Source organism: Rhododendron vialii, chromosome 9a (assembly GCF_030253575.1).
Source record: "Rhododendron vialii isolate Sample 1 chromosome 9a, ASM3025357v1".
Classification (NCBI taxonomy): Eukaryota; Viridiplantae; Streptophyta; class Magnoliopsida; order Ericales; family Ericaceae; genus Rhododendron; species Rhododendron vialii.
In genome coordinates, this window is record NC_080565.1 from 24,341,696 (window position 1) to 24,359,215 (window position 17,520).

The 17,520-nt window shown below is 36.3% G+C and overlaps 2 protein-coding genes across 3 annotated transcripts; one reads left to right on the forward strand and one right to left on the reverse strand.

Moving 5' to 3' along the window:
* The first annotated feature begins 850 nt into the window (after positions 1-850).
* Positions 851-3,408, forward strand: LOC131300867 (vacuolar iron transporter 1). The gene is made up of 4 exons (XM_058326876.1): positions 851-1,203; positions 1,430-1,515; positions 2,465-2,579; positions 2,887-3,408. The coding sequence occupies exons 1-4, from the start codon at positions 962-964 to the stop codon at positions 3,182-3,184; spliced, it is 741 nt and encodes a 246-aa protein (XP_058182859.1). The 5' UTR covers positions 851-961; the 3' UTR covers positions 3,185-3,408.
* A 363-nt stretch (positions 3,409-3,771) lies between these two features.
* LOC131301686 (heat stress transcription factor A-8) lies at positions 3,772-10,730 on the reverse strand. 2 transcript variants are annotated; one of them, XM_058328068.1, is made up of 3 exons: positions 10,292-10,730; positions 4,369-5,442; positions 3,772-3,952 (listed from the first exon to the last, which is right to left on the reverse strand). In XM_058328068.1, the coding sequence occupies exons 1-2, from the start codon at positions 10,505-10,507 to the stop codon at positions 4,405-4,407; spliced, it is 1,254 nt and encodes a 417-aa protein (XP_058184051.1). In that variant the 5' UTR covers positions 10,508-10,730; the 3' UTR covers positions 3,772-3,952; positions 4,369-4,404. The 2 variants fall into 2 exon arrangements, with proteins under 2 accessions (XP_058184051.1, XP_058184050.1); XM_058328067.1 differs by lacking the exon at positions 3,772-3,952 and having other exon boundaries at positions 4,097-5,442.
* Between the last annotated feature and the right edge of the window lie 6,790 nt (positions 10,731-17,520).

Genomic DNA, 17,520 nt, shown 5'->3' on the forward strand with positions numbered 1-17,520 from the left:
CTTGTTGTTATCTTGTGTATTCCTCCAAAAATTGCTCTGATGTTGTCTCTAGTGAGTAGTTCTACCACCATGCACATAGACGTTTTAGTGTTTTGCTTCTGTTTGTTTTTTTGCCAAAAAGTTTCGTTATTGTTGCTATAACTTTAGCAACTGTTTTTTCTGCTAGTTCAATAGAAACATGCAAGTTATTTATAAAATGAAGAATCTTTTGATTGAGCGGCGTTGGGCATGAGTAACAAACCGATCCGTTAACAAACCAAAGTGTCTGGTTTGATTTTATAAAAATAAAAATAAAAAAAAAAGAAGCAAAAACCGAACCGTATATCCCGTAATTAGTAGTACCTAATTAATTTGATAGTATGGGAGGCCGGGAAAGTGCAACTGAGTCATAGTCGGTTTTTACTAGCAGTAAAATACTCCTTGTGATAAAGACAACATGAGTGAAAGAGTTTATGCCACAAGAGAAATTGGAAGTTGCTACTGCTTTCTTTGTTTATTTCGTTCAATTAATTGTATACGTAGTATTTTGGAATCTTTCTTTGTTTTTTTACTCAATAAATGTCAAGTCTACTCCTACAGGAATGGAGATAGCAGCATACAGTGGGACAATCTCAAAAGGCATTAACCACTGCATTAAACACTCACGCTCTTTGTAAAAATCAAACCGTTACTTTCCACGTGGAAGGAAGTGGTCATTGGGTTATAAACCCGTTGACAGAATCTTTGTTTGTTTATTTGAAAATTGTAGTTTGGAATATGAGAGGCACGCGGCGGCCACACTCCACACGCCACTCTAATACATATCCAGCCATCCCTCTTTATAACCGCTCTCGTGACAACTCCTCGTCTTTATATATACATCCATCCATTCCATTTGAGAGAGAGAGAGAGAAAGAAAGAGAGAGGCACTACCGCTTTAGAGATTAATAAGTATTTACACTTTGAACGGTTGCTAATCGTAATGGCGGAAAACGGGAGCAGTACCACAACAGAATCCGAAAAGTTGCTTCTGAACCACCACACCGAGAAGCACTTCACCGCCGGCGAGATCGTCCGCGACATCATCATCGGCGTCTCCGACGGCCTCACCGTCCCCTTCGCCCTCGCCGCCGGACTCTCTGGCGCCAATGCCCCCTCCTCCATCGTCCTCACCGCCGGCATCGCCGAAGTCGCCGCCGGCGCCATCTCCATGGGTCTCGGCGGGTATTTTTCAATCGGACTTTTCGGTTTTTTTTTTTGTTTTTTTTTTTTTTTTTTTTTTTATAAAAAAATTTGGGCGTGGAAGCATGCTAGCTTTTGGGATCTTGCACTTTTTAATACTAGTAATAAAGAGTATCGGAGATGGTTTTTTTATCGGCGGATGACAATGCCGGACGTCAGTATTATTAGAATGGTTAGATTAACGCAAGGAGATGTTTTTGTTGTGGAGGTATTTGGCGGCAAAGAGCGAAGCAGATCATTACATGAGGGAACTGAAGAGAGAGCAGGAAGAGATCATCGCCGTCCCTGATACTGGTACGTGTGCTTTTCACACATCATCATTCATCTGTATATGTATTATTATTCATAAACTTACGGATTCATGATTCAAATTTTGGGTATCAAATTATATACTATAATTTTGCCATAAATTTTGAAGATAGAATTATGGTATTAGTCTAGTAGAGGCTTTCAAAGAGATAAATATACATTCAAATTTTACTTTGAACTGATTTTGACGCTATTTTTTTTGGCTAAGTGAAAAAAAATTGAAACAATTTTCAATTTGTGCGTGTCATCTTTGCTTCGTTTCAATTTTATCGGATGTCCCCAAAGGGACTTCACACTCCTTATCTTATTTGTAAAAGGATAATAGACCACCTTTCTTGTGACTGCGAATAATGTGCCAAAAGGTTAGGGGCAGAGCCAAGACCGAGGGGCTGAAGTATGGGAGACAAATTTTCTTAAGGGGGTTTTCCAAAATTAAATCCAATCCTTCAAGTTTTTATTAAACGAGTTTAGAATATAAGTACTACTCTATATAACGAAGTGGAGTATATAAACTACGCTAAAAGAAAATTTTGTGGCTGGACCCACAATAGGTCCACCCCTGCTGTAATAAAAGAGTGTTTTCTCACAAATCGATAAGAAGTTTGCTTCTATTGATGTGTATCATTAATATTTCCTAATATTATTCTAACACCTGCAAAAAAGGTGCACAAATATTCCGATGTATTGTGTATTGATATTACGCAAAAAAATATAATGAAGTTCTACTCTTTTTTACCTGAGGTGGGAATAATGGTTAGCAACAGCATTTGTACAAGTAAACTTCAATTTTTATCTTTATCGTGGAAATTCACATGCTCGGAAAATAAATCAATAAAAATGACTTAATTAATGACTAGTTAGTCATGTAATTTCATCCAAGGGTTGCAAATTCACTAAATCATTACCCTTAATGACGGTGAATGACAAAATGCAGAGGCGGCGGAGGTAGCAGAGATACTGTCGGAATACGGGATAGAGCCGCATGAGTATAGGCCGGTGGTGAATGCTCTGAGGAAGAACCCACAGGCATGGCTTGATTTTATGATGAAGTAAGTTTACATGAATTTGTATTGTTCATTTGTCACTTAGAATTTGTTAATTGCTACTATTATGAGCCGAACTTGTTTCATCTGTTGTTGGTTTTTTTTACTGAAGCCGATATAAATTTAGGTCGCTGTTGAAAAATTACGTTCAATAAGAAAATCATCAAATCATTCCGAAAAAAGCTTATACTTCTGCGCATCTAGTACTTGAATCAGAAAATTTCCATCCATACTCTATTTGTTCTAGTTCCAATACTTCCAAAATGCTACCATCGAACTAAAAAGCCCACGACGTTTCCTTCGCAAAATGCAGGTTTGAGCTGGGTCTGGAGAAACCCGATCCAAGGAGAGCAGTTCACAGCGCGCTCACCATTGCCTTTGCATACATCATCGGCGGAATAGTCCCCCTTATTCCGTACATGTTCATTCCAAAGGCAACAAAAGCCGTGGTCGCATCAGTTATCGTAACTTTAATCGCCTTGCTAATATTTGGGTATGCTAAGGGTCACTTCACTGGAAATCAACCCATTAAAAGCGCTTTGCAAACCGCTCTGATCGGAGCAATTGCTTCAGCAGCTGCTTTTGGCATGGCTAAGGCTGTCCAAGGATAGAACTCCAAAGGGTTGAAGGATTTTGTTGGGTAGATTTCTGGTCATTTTCATGTTCAACCGCCGGGTCAAGGGTAACTTTCTTGCTAGATGAAGGAACTGATTGGGTTCATTGGAAAGGGTGTAGTAACGGTTTTACTGAGAATAAAACAGCTCTGTCAGCAGAGTTTTTCTAGCTTGTACAACTTCATGCTTGAAAATAGCTTCAGTGCTTGTTCTTCTCTATATTTGATTTGTTTTAATTGAAATTACTCTCTCTCTCTCTCTCTCTCTCTCTCTCTCTCTCTCTCTCTCTCTCTCTCTCTCTCTCTCTCTCTCTCTCTCTCTCTCTCTCTCTCTCTCTCTCTCTGTGTAGGGTGATATAAAATGCTGGGGCAAAAAACCAACAAAAAGGATTCCCCATATAAGTAGTCCAGTAAGGCAACTTCTGTTCGATCGACGATCAGTAATGGAGCTTTAACGATTACCCAAACAAATTCAACATTAAAGGTCTGCCTAAGCCACCATAAAACATCCATGATTCTCAGGACCTCTCCAACTGAGATGGCAAGAGTCATAATGAAAACAAGGAGAGAAAAAAAAACACACACACAAGGAGCATTGTAATTTTCTGTATTTCAAGTTTTCTCAAAGAGCCGTAAAGAGATTACAAAAGGACAGGATTAAAAACACGGATAGGAAACAGTTCAATATGCTATTCAACGAAAACATACTACCATGCTATTCCTCAAATATGATTGTGAGTGAGAAGATCCAGCCGCATTCTTATATCTGAAAGTGATGTGCAAAAACCATCAGTATAGTCGAACAATTAATCGACCAACTAAACCAAACCAAAACTAAACCGAGCCTTATGTCCCAATCACTTGGGACATAAGGAATTAGCATCGAATACTTGACACCAGGTTAAAAGTGTGGAATATGTATCTGAAAAGTCCCATTGGATACTTATTATGTGATTGTAACTTGACACTACCAGTCTACCACTGTATGTATCGTTATGAAATTGCTATCAAAAGAGCTAAAGGCCTTCGACACTCTAAATTACATAAAACATTGTTTCGCTCCATAAATAGAACTATAAGTATACTCTCCCTTCATTTCTTTCTAGTTCGCATACCCTCCAGTTTAGAGAAGTGAACTTACTGTATTCTGAGAAAGGGGTAACAGGAACAGAGGTTTCAAACCTTCAGTACATTTAGTAGTATTCTTCCCCATCAAGGCTAAAAGTTGCTCTGATGCTTGAGGTTGCATTCAGAAGCTAGAAGCCCAATCATTTCAGTTAGAATTTCCATATCTTGATTTTCATCCAGCTGATTTCCAAACGCCGCTCTATCCATCTTCAAATTCTGAGGATCCTCCACTGTTTTTGCTTTATGTTCAAACTCACCTGATAATTGCTGTCTTCCAGGTGATGTGGATTCAATTTCCATTCCATAGTTTGGAAGTTCCTCGGTGTCGCAATCACCATCTTCCTTGTTTTCTGATAATGTACTAGACAGAAGCATCTGGTCCATAATATGATCTGGTAGCTCCGGAATAACCATCGGCCAATTACTTTCTCCGTCCATAATATGATCTGGTAGCTCCGGAATAACCATCGGCCAATTACTTTCCGGAGAAAGTAATTTTTCATCCATTGGTCCTGGCGTGTAATCAATGTTCATAAGCAGATCCCTAACTTCATCAGAAGAAAGGCCTAGTTCCAAATTTTCAGAATCTAATGTTGGCAGGCTTAAAGGATCAGGAGATTGAGCCATTGGCGGCTGATACCTCACAATCATTCCATCAGAGGGAACTGGTTCCATATCATCTATAACTCGTTTGAGTACAGTCTTGCCTGTTTCTGCCATTCGCCAGTTATTTTCTTTTGGCTGGAGTAACTGAACCAAAAACCCAGGACTTTGCATAGCCATTACTATGAAGGAAAGCAACTGTTGTTGATTTTTTTCCATACCTTTGAGTTGTTCTTTGAGAACTACCAAATTAGTCTGTGAGGTCTGCTGGTGCTGCCGGAGCTTAACCAGCTCCTGTGTGAGGGCATTCTTGTCAGTTTTGAGACTCTCCACATCTTCCCATAACTTCGAATTAGCGTCTTCTTCAAATGCTTCAACAACCTTGTCCTTTTGCCGAGAAGATTTTCGCTGAACCACAACCTGAGGCTGTTTTCTTCTACAGATATTCTTCAACAGATGCTTTTGCCCTTTAATAAATTGGTCGTTTGAGAATTCCCAATGATCAGTGTCTATTTTTCTGAAACCCTGTATATTTAGGAATATAATTAAAGTATGAATGAAAAAGGTCAAGCTTGCTCTAACTATAGCCATGAATTTACAAATAACTCATTTCACCAGCATAACACCTATACTCGCTGTGCATTTATCAAATGACCAACCTCAAGTTGAGAAACAACTGTCAAGTCGGAAACTAGAACAGCTTCATTATACTATTTGATAACCTCGGAAATCCAATAAAACTTTGGCCCAGGCCATGCCTAGGGCTAGGGGACACTTATATTTCGATTTATTCACTCCCCTGAAAAGAGAAAAGCCCAATCAAGGCGAAGATCTTAATACAAATTTATGTACTGTCCTCAAGGAGATGTATTATGCATAAAGATTTCAGGTACAAGCCACCACCCTTCTCCACAAAATTTTCCCTATCACCAGCAAATTCTCACCACCGCTTCCTAGGAGAGCTTGATGATCACAAACATCCTTATGCCCGAGCCTCCCTCTAACATCCTTATGCCTGAGCCTCCCTCTTTCATCAGCATACATAAGAAATCCCAACTTTAATGACGTGTACATTCATCATACATATAAAATAATTCAAACATAGCAATTTTAGGCTCTCAACTCCCCTTTTTGAAAATTGATCCTCTGGCATTTGTGTGATTGTGTCATTATAGATGGTTGCCAACCTTGACTCCACCAAAGACATTTGTTCCCCTTTCTCAGAACGAGAGATTTTTAACGATATACCTCCAGTAAATTGACAAAAGCCTTAAATGCCTCAAAATAACATAGTACAATAAACTGACAAAAGCCTTAAAAGCCACAAAGAGTGAAATTGAGACGACGTGGTGACATGCTTGTATTTACACGTTAGATGGAGTATTTTCATTCACAAAAAATCTGTATAGAATGGAAAAGTAGAGAAGGAGCCACTATCATAGAATGTTTAAAAAAAATAGAAACTCTAATTGTTTTGAGGGTAGACGAAGCTCTTCCTTCCATTAAAATTCCAACTCCTCCAGCCGGTTATTTGCTCTTCCTCTACTTCCGTGCCAAGTCCTTCAAATGGTTAACTAATCAAGTGAACATACTTTTTCTTCGGACAGAAAAGATTTCTGCAGTACAAGGTTTCGCACTTCCCATGTTTCATTTTGTCTGGAACAATTTAATTGCGTAAAATTTCATCTCGACTGGCCAAAAAATAACTTGCAGGTGCACCTTCCAGACATGGTTTTGCTAAATATTTCAATGCCTAAACTCTCGCTTGTGACCAAAAAGGAAGCAAAACTTTACCGTTCCAAGCACCAATCTTTAATAACGAATAAAGGTTTATTCTAAACAAAGGATTTACTAGGGAACTAAGCATGTGTTTTCATGGAGTTCTTCTGCCAAAATTAAATTTGTTATTCTTCCCGTTTTGGTTTAAATTAGTTTTGGGAGATTTTTATACCATCAATCTTTGGTTATTGTTCTGTTCTAAATGGCAAAACATTTAGGTACTAAAGTATGTCCTGCAGTCACGTCTTCAAACTGTTGGTAAAAAGTCCCTAGGACGGTTTTGTTCACGAGCTTATCAAACACCATACAGGAAAATTTATACGCGTACTGAAGCGTACATTGAAAATTGTTCGCAATAGTAATCTTTGACTAAAGCAAGGGGAAGCATACGAATCAAGTGATTTCCAGTATTCAGCAACGATTGCAGTTCATGTATGCTGTTCAACATACAATGTGATGTGACCTCATTCTGTCGTGGATACAAGAAAGCTTATATGAGGAGATAAAACGTGAAAAGGGAATTGTAAGGATCGAAACAAGGAATGGCTTTTTGATGGTTAACTTACTATTACATTACCAATAGTCCCCAAAAGCTTAAGCAGTTAGGAAATGGACAAGCTATTCAACATCTCCCCTCATGAGTAATCCCGTCTTACACATAGAGATGCATATATCCATGCAAAAGTGTGAAACTCGTATGAAAGTGAGAATGCAAAATGCAAATGGGGAACAAATGCAAACGGAGAGGCTAGAACCTAAGATGTCTCTCAACTTGAGCTCCGATACCATGTTAAGTGACCAATTTCCCCAAGTTTAAGCCATTAGGAAATGGACTCAAGAATGTAAATCAAGCTATTCAACAATTTTGATTGCAACAAGAGTCTGTTGTTCATTATTTGCAAGTTGCAACCGAATCAAATACAATTATAATTACTAGACTAGGGTTCAACCAACGTTCTGGAGCAAGACGGATCAGCTGGAGGATGTATATTTCCTAGTCATGCCATGTCACACTCCATATTTTATGCGAAGACAATATAGTTTTCGACATTTCATCTTCTCGTCACCTAAGCAGCAGATTGGTTAGCACTAAGAAGAAAAGGAGAAGTAGAAGATTCTATTTCCACGATCAATTGCATCAACCATACGGATATGAGCATTTCCATCCATAGAAACAAATGATAATAAGTGATCTCATAAGATTCAAGGTGTGACCGTGTGACAATACCCATAGTTATGTCTTTCTAGCATCCTTAAACACATATGGCTTATCCCAAATAGCCGATAGTCTTTCCACATACTGGGAACAGTTCATTTTCTTCATGTGGCCAGTGGTCTCAAACTAGGAGCGACTTAATTTTATCCACGTGACTTCTACACACCTACTAGGAGCAACCATTTTTCCTTCTGAACTTCTATTTGTCCTTCCCAAGTCCAATAGCCTTTTCACTACTAGGAGCCTTAATATATTAGCTGAGTATGTCTCCAAAAAGAGACTTTCCAGGATGCATATGATATAAAGATTGTTCTTATCTAAAATGAAACAAATCCAAAATATATAAAACAATTGGGATAAACAAAAATCTTAGAAAAAGAATATTTATTCTGCACAAAGAATCACACAAGCTTCATTTGTCTAAATAAAAACATGTAAAATGTCCAAATAAAATAAAAACTATTATTGTCCACGCATTACAAACCCTTATTATTATATGTTTCTGTAGTGAGATTATATTATAAACGTACAAGAAATCATCCATTGGAAGTCTAACACTATACCTGTATATGTACCCCATTTTTGCCAAAATTTTCGTAGATTTTCAATTACACTAATTCAGTATCATATATTATTTTTCCCCTTGCAAGGAAAGATGTATGTATATCTGTCTTAATATAGATGAGAAATACAAAAATTGTTATCATCAAAAGCATAATATAATCAACTGTTAAGACCCTTGAATGTCTGTAAAGAGAGTTAAAGTACAACCACAATATAGCATTGTAGCTCATTACAAATAAGACAAACTATCGCCAAACAGTAGCTAGGAAAATTCATTGGCAAAACAGAAGCTAACACAATAAATTGGATACCGTGAGTCTCAGATTTTATTTCCATTTACAAAGTTCCTTTTCCCATTCATGTCTAGTGCATTCCTTGGGGCGTGATCCATATTCTTTAGTTGCAATATAGAGGAAGCTAGAATAGCGACGAGGCAACCATATTTCGGATAAACAGGGCAGTTGGCCCAATGGTTGTGTAGTTGTACTTAAATCCAGTGAAGTGGCGAGTTCAACTCCTTTAGAGAGAGATGTTGATACTCTTGTTCATGGGCTGGGTTGCGTGGGGTTGAGGTTGGGGTTAGGGTAATATAGTTATTAGTTCAGATGCGACATAAAGACCTAGCATAGAAGGCTGCTAGGTTAAGTATACATCCTGTACTGTGTCTATTGTAGCAGCCCAAAATCAATTTGAAATCAACAACCTAAAACCCGAACTGCTTTGTGAAAAATTAGAAGAGTAACTTTCAAATAGAAAATCTTTTTTCCTGCTGGACACATTGTGACTTTTCCGATTAATACATCTAAGTTTATCATCAAGCGACTTTTGAAACTGAGAGACAAGCAAAACGACCTCCCGTAGAGAATTGCTAAATAGCATGTTCACAGAAGTTCATAGTCGGATCCATGCAAGTTTACTAACAACAAACAAAGGATGCATGTAGTCCGAAAAGATCAATGTCCTGGGGGTACTAGAGATAGAAGAAACAGAGATAAAACATAACAGAAGGACCAAACTTGCTCTGTGCAAAAACAACGGTCTCATAATTATCACCGTAAAGAGCACAACCTTGCTCAAAAAGTCAGAAGCAAAAATCTTCAACCTAAGAGCTAAAGCAAGCACTTCTTACTCAAAACAGAAATCTTGTATCACAAAAACCATAGTCTCGGCTTTTAGCCTGTTGCGATATTACACAAACAACACAAGAACCCATTCCAACCCACACAAAACTTTATTCATGATCTGACCATCTACAGCGTGAATTTTTCAAATTGTACTCTTAACAATGACAAAATTCCTCGTAATACAAAAATATCAAGGAATCAAAGTTCTAATCGTATTAAAATATTCCCACATCCCACATGGGCTACGTCTTCACATTCACACCGATAACCATAATACAATGATCACCGATATATTCAATTGAAATACAATCACATGTTTTTTTGGGTAATGCACGGTGTCCCAGGCCAGCTTGCGTGCCCCTCCCCCAACAGTTTCACACGCTTATGTGAGGGGTGAGGTGAACTGAAGAGTTCTGACAAAGAGAATCAAACCTGAGATCTTAGGATGGAGATGGAGCAAACACCTAAATCTCAGGTCAAGACCACCAGACCAATCCATTGGGGTTAATACAATACAATCACATGTTGTTTATCATAATGCAATAATCACACAAATACCAATGGATTCGATTGAAAAAGGATCGTCATTGGATTTTAACTTCAACAATACGAGTGAATGATCATATTTAACGACATTGCCCGATTGACGAGGGGGAGAAAACGGTACTAGAAGCAAGAGAAAGAAGCTCACATAGATATTGAGTTGCCTAACGAAGCTGGAGAAATTGTTGTGCTTGAAGTACTTGGGCAGCAATTCGGTCTCGAAGCCCGTGACGTCTAATATGACGAAGCTGTCGCCGGTCGAACTCCACGAAATCGAAGCGTCCGTCGACTGATCGTCGACCATCTCGTAGCATTTCAACAGGAAGGGCGCAACCAAAGCGCCATTCTCGGTGGCTTTCACCATGATTTTCGGGTTGATCAAAAACCTAAGCCCGAACAGGAATTCGATTCAAGAACAGCGAGATTGTGCGCGTGATTAGGCCTAGAGAGAGAGAGAAGGGGAAGAAATTAAAAGGCAGAAGGGGAGGAAAGAGCGGACGAAGGAGACATGAAAGTCTCGCAGGGGGGACTTGTTGGGTAAGTTTCAAGAGGGGGGAAAGAAAATATCAGAGAGAGAGAGAGAGAGAATATCTGTGCTTTCCGTCGGGAAATTTTCAAAATATCCTAAACTTTTACCTTAATTGAAACATTTAGTGGCGATTTTTGTTCGTTAAACTTGTTGGGAAAATTTTAAAATGGCACCTGAACTTTGCACGAAATGTCATAAAGACATCTAAACTTAAATTTATTTCAATTACACATCTTTACTAATAAAATTCTCAAATTTAGACACCTAAACTTAAGTTTATTTCAATTAAACACTTATACTAACAAAATCTCCAAATTTAGACCCCGTCGTTATACTCCCTCCCAAAAATTGCTGACATGACATCTCCAACCCGTTTAAGTTGTCTCATTGCACATGGGGACGATAAAGTCTGCATATGGGTTTTGTTTGAGTGCATCGTCACTTATTGGAAACATGTGTAATGGGGCAATTTAAACTGGTTGGAGATGTCATGTCAGCAATTTTAGGGACGGAGTATAACGGCAGGGGTCTAAATTTGAAAATTTTGTTAGTACAGGTGTTTAATTGAAATAAACTTAAGTTCAGGTGTCTCTGTGACATTTAGTGCAAAGTTCAGGTGCCATTTTAAAATTTTTCCACTTTAATTAGATACTAAAACTATTGAAGCGTTATTCAATTAGGCCCCTGGCTGTTATATCTGTCAAATTGGTGATGAATTTTACACTGATTTTGAACTTTAGAAGCGTTAATGAAACAATAAAGAGGTTTTTTAATGGGAAAATAGTTGCATTGTTGGCATAGTCTTATTCTCGTGTTGGTAGTTTTGACGGGATCCGAGTTCTCTTCATTTAATTAGGGGAAAAGAGCTTCTTCTTCTTTTTTAATTAACGGGAGATATCATTTACATCATATATAAATTACAAAGAACAAATTTGGAACATTACATCAATTGAAAGAGTCGAGATAATCATCAATTTTATCAATATATAAAATAAGCTCATCATATGAAGGAAACAAAAAAAGAAAGGAATAGCCTCTCTAAAGGAAAAACACCAATATGTAGGTGGAGAGATTCACACTCCTTAGCTTCTACCGAGAAGCAAAAGTTCTAATTAACTGAGCTAGCCCAATTAATTAGAAATGAGTCCAGTTTTAAAGACTCAAATGTGGTATGGTTTGAGATGTTCCTTATATAGCGAAACGCCTTTTATGGCAAAGGTATCTAGAGGTTTTTTTTTACACATCATTTCTGCATCTACAATTAGAGGCACTCTACATGGCAAGATTACATATCGGTCAAGTTTTTTAAATGGATTGTGATTTTGACACTTTAAAAATTGATGGAGTGGCTCCAAAACTAAACTATGTTAATACACAAAACGACGTAGTTTTGGAGCCCTTTCATCAATTTTTAGAGTACTAAAATCAATTTCCTTTCAAATAAGCTATATGAACTTCATAGTGAGGCGTGGGGTTCGAGTCCCACCCTCCCCTGGCAGGCTAGCACTAACACTAACATCTAACAACTTCTGGTGTAAAAGGAAAAAAAAAATTAAAAATCCTGAAGTATAGCAAAAAAAAAAAAAGAAGAAGAAGAAGAGGGTATGGGCCCATGGGGCAAAACTTCTCTTGAAGGCCAGCCAGTTTGCAAAAGCCCTAGGCCCAAGTTAAGTCCATAGCTCGAGGGGTATGTCGCTTTTGGGGCAAGGATAGGCGAGGATTGGGGGCAATCGAACTGCATATTTTCTTGGGAAAATAACGGCTCAGGACGTGTTTTGATAATTAATACCTTCAAAAATATTTTCAGTATTAACAAATGTTCTCAGTTTGTTCTTAGCGAGTATTAATTATCAAAACACGTCATTGACAATCATTTTCCCTATTTTCTTCTATAAAACGAGTCTGGCTTGAGATTAAGGAATGTTTTGGCCTAACAATCTTTGTGGATTATTTTTCCTTTTTTTTTTTTTATTCAAAAAACTTTGGCCTTCGATAGTTTGCGTCAATTTTTCCTGGATTATTGGTTCCACAATAGAAGAGAGAAATCCAAAAATTGGAAAATTATAATCAAAATTTTAAAAATGTTCATTAAAGATAAAAATAATTCAGAATAGACAGAAAAAATTTAAATTTTTGTACTTTGGTTCATATATATTTTTTCTGACCCACCTGTCGAGATGAAACAATAATCTAAAAAAATAACAAATTCAAGTTAAATTGAATGAAAAGAAACTAACCCAAAAAATTATTACGCCAAAACACCCTCTGTTGCAATTCAAAGACATCGACCAAGAGTACTCCAAACCTTGAATGGCCCGACGATCATGGGCCTGGGGCTGAATTACATCCCTAGAGAGGATTCGGCCTAAAGTAATTATTCTACAACTAATATTTTTTATGGTTAGTACATTTTTTGTCAATTATTATTTAAAATTATTCATTCATCTAGACAAGAGATATCCATAAACCATGAAAATTAAACAAAATTGCAATAAGCCCTGAAAATACGAACAAAAGTACAGCAGTAAAACTTCATTTCAAACTTTTTTCGTCTACAATGAATGTGTGATTAATCAAAAATATAATATGAAAACCAAAAATTTGGGGGGAAAAAAGGACGAACAAAGATTAACAGACAAAATTAACAAGAATCGAAGTATCGAACAAAAGCTTAAAAAAGACGATTAAAGATATACACTTGTGAAAATTAAGAGAAACATAGAATGGGGGTGTTTGAAAGACCCCTTTTTACCATTTACATTTTGCAGTTAACTTAAGGTTGATGCCCTTTTGTAATGGTTGGATTGAGATTACGAAATTCTTTTAATATGTGACAATAAAATTACATTCAATGATAGAGGGAAAAGCTCTAGGCCCTTTAAATTGGTTTCTCTGAGTTTGATATAAACTCGGCCATGCGCATTTGAAGTTTTTCTTCGCATGGAAAATTAGAAAAATAGTTAGGAGCGGATGCTCGAGCTCCAGATGCCTATTATATATAAACTGTCTATCTCTGTTGTATATGTATTTTCTAATAGGAGTATTATTTATATGTCGAGATCCGTGTAAATTAACCCGACGACGTCTTGACATACCTGGAAAAAACACATTGCATACTTCATCGGGCTGTTCGAATCCAATCCCCGTTAAAAGTCTCTCTCGCTCGGAGTCCACAAATACTTTCCTGTCATTCTCAAGATTTTAGGTTAATTTAAATACCACAAAAGATACTACATTAACTTAAGTAAAAGGCAGTTGGGATTTCCACCACCTCCCTCAAGGGTTCGAGCCCCGCGAGAGGCTGTTTGTGGTTCAAAGTTATGGATAGCCTTTGAACCTTTGTGGACTAACATACCAATATCCCGTTAACCTCCGTTGATATATACAAATTGGAAGGAAAAAAAAAACAGCACAAAAAATGGGCTGGCTCATGCGGATGGCACATTAGAGGGGTCCCCACAAGTGGATAACATTTGTGTTTTCTGAATAAACAATTACGGAGTAATTGATTGACTAATCTTGTGAAGCCTGCTCATTGTTATCCAAAAGTTCCTTAAGTAGAATAATAACATCTTTAATCATAAGCCATCACCCTCTCTACCAAATTATTTGAGATGTCATTCTCCATGTCTTATCTACAGTACTTCCCAGGGTAGAGGGGAATTGGAGATGGAGGGGACTTCAAAAAGATAATGTTTATCCTCATTGTTTTTTTTTTTTTTAAGGTATAAATAATAAAGTATAAATAATAAAATTGTCTCACTCTAACAGCTTAAGCTTGCTTTTAAATGAGTTGGTGGTTAACAATCTAATATGGTATCAGAGCAGACAATAGATCTTATGTTCAAATCTCACTGCCTACCTAATGTTAAAATATTTACACGTGTTTAGCCCGCTTATGAAGGAGAGTGTGATTACATGTGAGGAGGCGACCAATAAGGCCCGGTATTGAGGCTAGGACGGTATTGTAGAATTAGAGTACCGTTTTCTCACCAAACCGGTACGGCACAATATTTACAACCTTGGTTACTGCAACTTTTTGGATAGCGGAATAATACAAATAAGTTTGGTGTAAAATTAACAAACAGGAAAAAAAATTTGAATAAAGATAAAATCAAAAAGTTATAATCTACAACTTTTTGGATTATTGGAATAAGACTACGGGTGCCAACCCCATGAGTATCAATAGTGTATTAAAATGCATGTGAGATCCACTTTTGGGATCCCGCACAAATGATTCAAGTCGTTTATTAATTTTAAATATTTTTTTGGGTAGAATTTTAAAAAATCAACTTAATTAAATAACTGTAAATTCTTGATTAAATACTCTAACTTCTTTTTTTTTCAAAATTCAATCATGCATTATGAACAAAAAAAAATTGAAAGATTGAATTACATACTTACAATTATCTTATTGAGACGATTTTTTCAAAACGACTAAAAAATTATTTTCCAATTATATTACCTATGTAGATCTCGAAATGGCCCCGCATAATTGTTGGTAAACTATCATTACCTTAGGTATTTACACTTCATCTTCTTTTTCCACAACACATTTTTGTGGGATCTAGTACTAATTGTAATAACCGCACATTAATGTGTGATGGAGAGGTTTTCAGCACCGGTTGGCGATGTTTCAAGACCACTAAAGCCCTGTTCCAAAACATTTTCTTAAAAAATAGGTATTTATTTTACATTTTTTAACTCAAAAATAATGTAAATAAAAAATAATTTTACATTTTTTTTTGCACCGTATAAAGAGATCTCAATGAGATCTATCAAACAAGATTCATATTTATAGAAAAATTATTTGCATAAGCATGTTATTTTTGAACTTAAAATTGCCTTCTTAAAAAATAAGTATTTATTTTCCTTTCGGAAACAGGGCCTTAAATAACTCCTCTTTGAGATGAGCTAATAAAAGAATCTGGAAGACAAATTGAACATGAACCAAAAGAAAAAAGAAACTGGGTTGCAAACTGTAAAGTGAGCTCTGATATTCCTTGTTTAACCATCGAACTATGAAATCGAAAGACTGGAAAAGCTTTTCAAAAGTAACACTCTAAAATCCCAATTTATTTTATTTTATTTTATTTTCAAAAAAATCCCAATTTTCACCCTCGACGAAACCCAAAAGCAGGGGGGCGGGGGAGGGGGAAGATAAAGTAAAATTCGTTTTTTATCGCGATAAAAAGTTGGGGTTGATAAATCGAATTTTAAATAAAAAGTCAGAACCTTTATAACGCAGATTCATCTAAGAGCATCTCTAATTCATCCAAAATAGAGGATGGATGTAACACATTGAGGGGAGATTTTCTAATTTATTCTCTTTTTTCTTCATTTTTTGTAATTTTTGGGAGAATTTTTGAGGGACCCACCGTCCTTTTTAGAGTTTGGTCCTCTAAAAATAAATTTGGTCCTCTAAAAATTGAGGATCAAAAGTAAATTTGGAGTACAAAATGGGTCCCTCAAAAATTCTCCCAAAAATTACAAAAAGTGAAGAAAAAAGAGAATAAATTATAAAATCTTCCCTCAATGTGTCACATCCATCCTCTATTTTGAAAAAATAGAAGTGGATTAGAGATGCTCTAAGAGTTGACCTTTTGAAGTTAACGCACTACTGCCGGCCCCCATCCGTCATGGCTGGGTCCTACGGAGGATCAAATCAATGCACACCTCTCAAAACAAGGTCACATAACGTGTATGTGCGTGAAAAATCTATTGAAATACGTTTTAAATTATTAATGTCTTGTTTTCTTTATGATTGAAAAAGAATTTTTTTTAAAATTCCTTCTAAATTTTCTCTAGATTTTCTGTATTTTTAACATTTTTCTCTCTATCTCTCTCCGCTTATTATTCTTACTATTTTTCAAAAAAAAATTCAAATACCAATCCAAACATAGCAAAATTTGCAGTATTGTGGATTAAAAGAGCACGAGCATAGTGTAAAGAGAGAGAACGGGACACATGACATTTTGAAATTTGAAGGATTGGTTACATAACTAAGCTAAGAGGGTGTTTTCACCAACCAAAAAGTTGTGGATCCACAACTTTTTGGTTTTATCCTTATTCGAATTTTTTACGTGTTTGATTAATTTTTTAGCCAAGTTTTTTATGTATTATTAATTCGTTTCGACTAAAATAATCATAAAAGTAAAAAATTATGACTTTCATACAAGTATTTTTGGAATATTCAAGAAAAAATTCAAAAGTTGACTTTTTGAGTTTTTTCTTCAATATTTTTCAAAATACTTGTGTAAAAGTCAAATTTTTTTACTTTTTTAATTCTTCTCGACGAACCAAAAATTTGAATAAAGACAAAATTAAAAAATTGTGGTCCACAACTTGTTGAATATTGGTGGAAACACCCAATGGCGGCTCCAAAAATTCTCGGAAGGGTGCTCAAAAGTCCTACTACATCTTGAAATTATACATGTATAGAGTGTTCAAGAAGGCTAAAACTACACCAAAAAAAAAAAAAACCTAAAAAAATTTAAATGTATTCTACATAAAAAATTTTGGATTATTCGAGTGACCACCCTAACCGTAAGGTGAAGCCACCACTGGAAACACCCCCTAAGTTTTCCTTTTTGTCTAAACACACTAAACAGGTTAATGATTGCAAAAATAGAAATATTGAAATAGGGTATTCTCCTTAGATATAGTATAAACTAAATGTTCATTTAGCAGAAATAATTTATCTAAAATCCTGACGGCCGAATTTTTATTTTTTTTTATCCGCTGACGGCTGAAGTTATAAAAAACAAACTTTTTAGGAAAAATCCATGTCTCCACATAGTTTAAATATTACGCGCCATCATCTTCACATGAAGCCGCGCAACAGAGTA

Coding starts and splice junctions, on each gene's coding strand:
- LOC131301686 (XM_058328068.1), bottom strand. CDS start 10,507: ATGGTGAAAGCCACCGAGAATGGCGCTTTGGTTGCGCCCTTCCTGTTG. Junction 5,443..10,291: donor TTAGGCAACTCAATATCTAT/GTGAGCTTCTTT, acceptor CTAAATATACAG/GGTTTCAGAAAAATAGACAC.
- LOC131300867 (XM_058326876.1), top strand. CDS start 962: ATGGCGGAAAACGGGAGCAGTACCACAACAGAATCCGAAAAGTTGCTT. Junction 1,204..1,429: donor ATCTCCATGGGTCTCGGCGG/GTATTTTTCAAT, acceptor TTTGTTGTGGAG/GTATTTGGCGGCAAAGAGCG. Junction 1,516..2,464: donor CATCGCCGTCCCTGATACTG/GTACGTGTGCTT, acceptor GACAAAATGCAG/AGGCGGCGGAGGTAGCAGAG.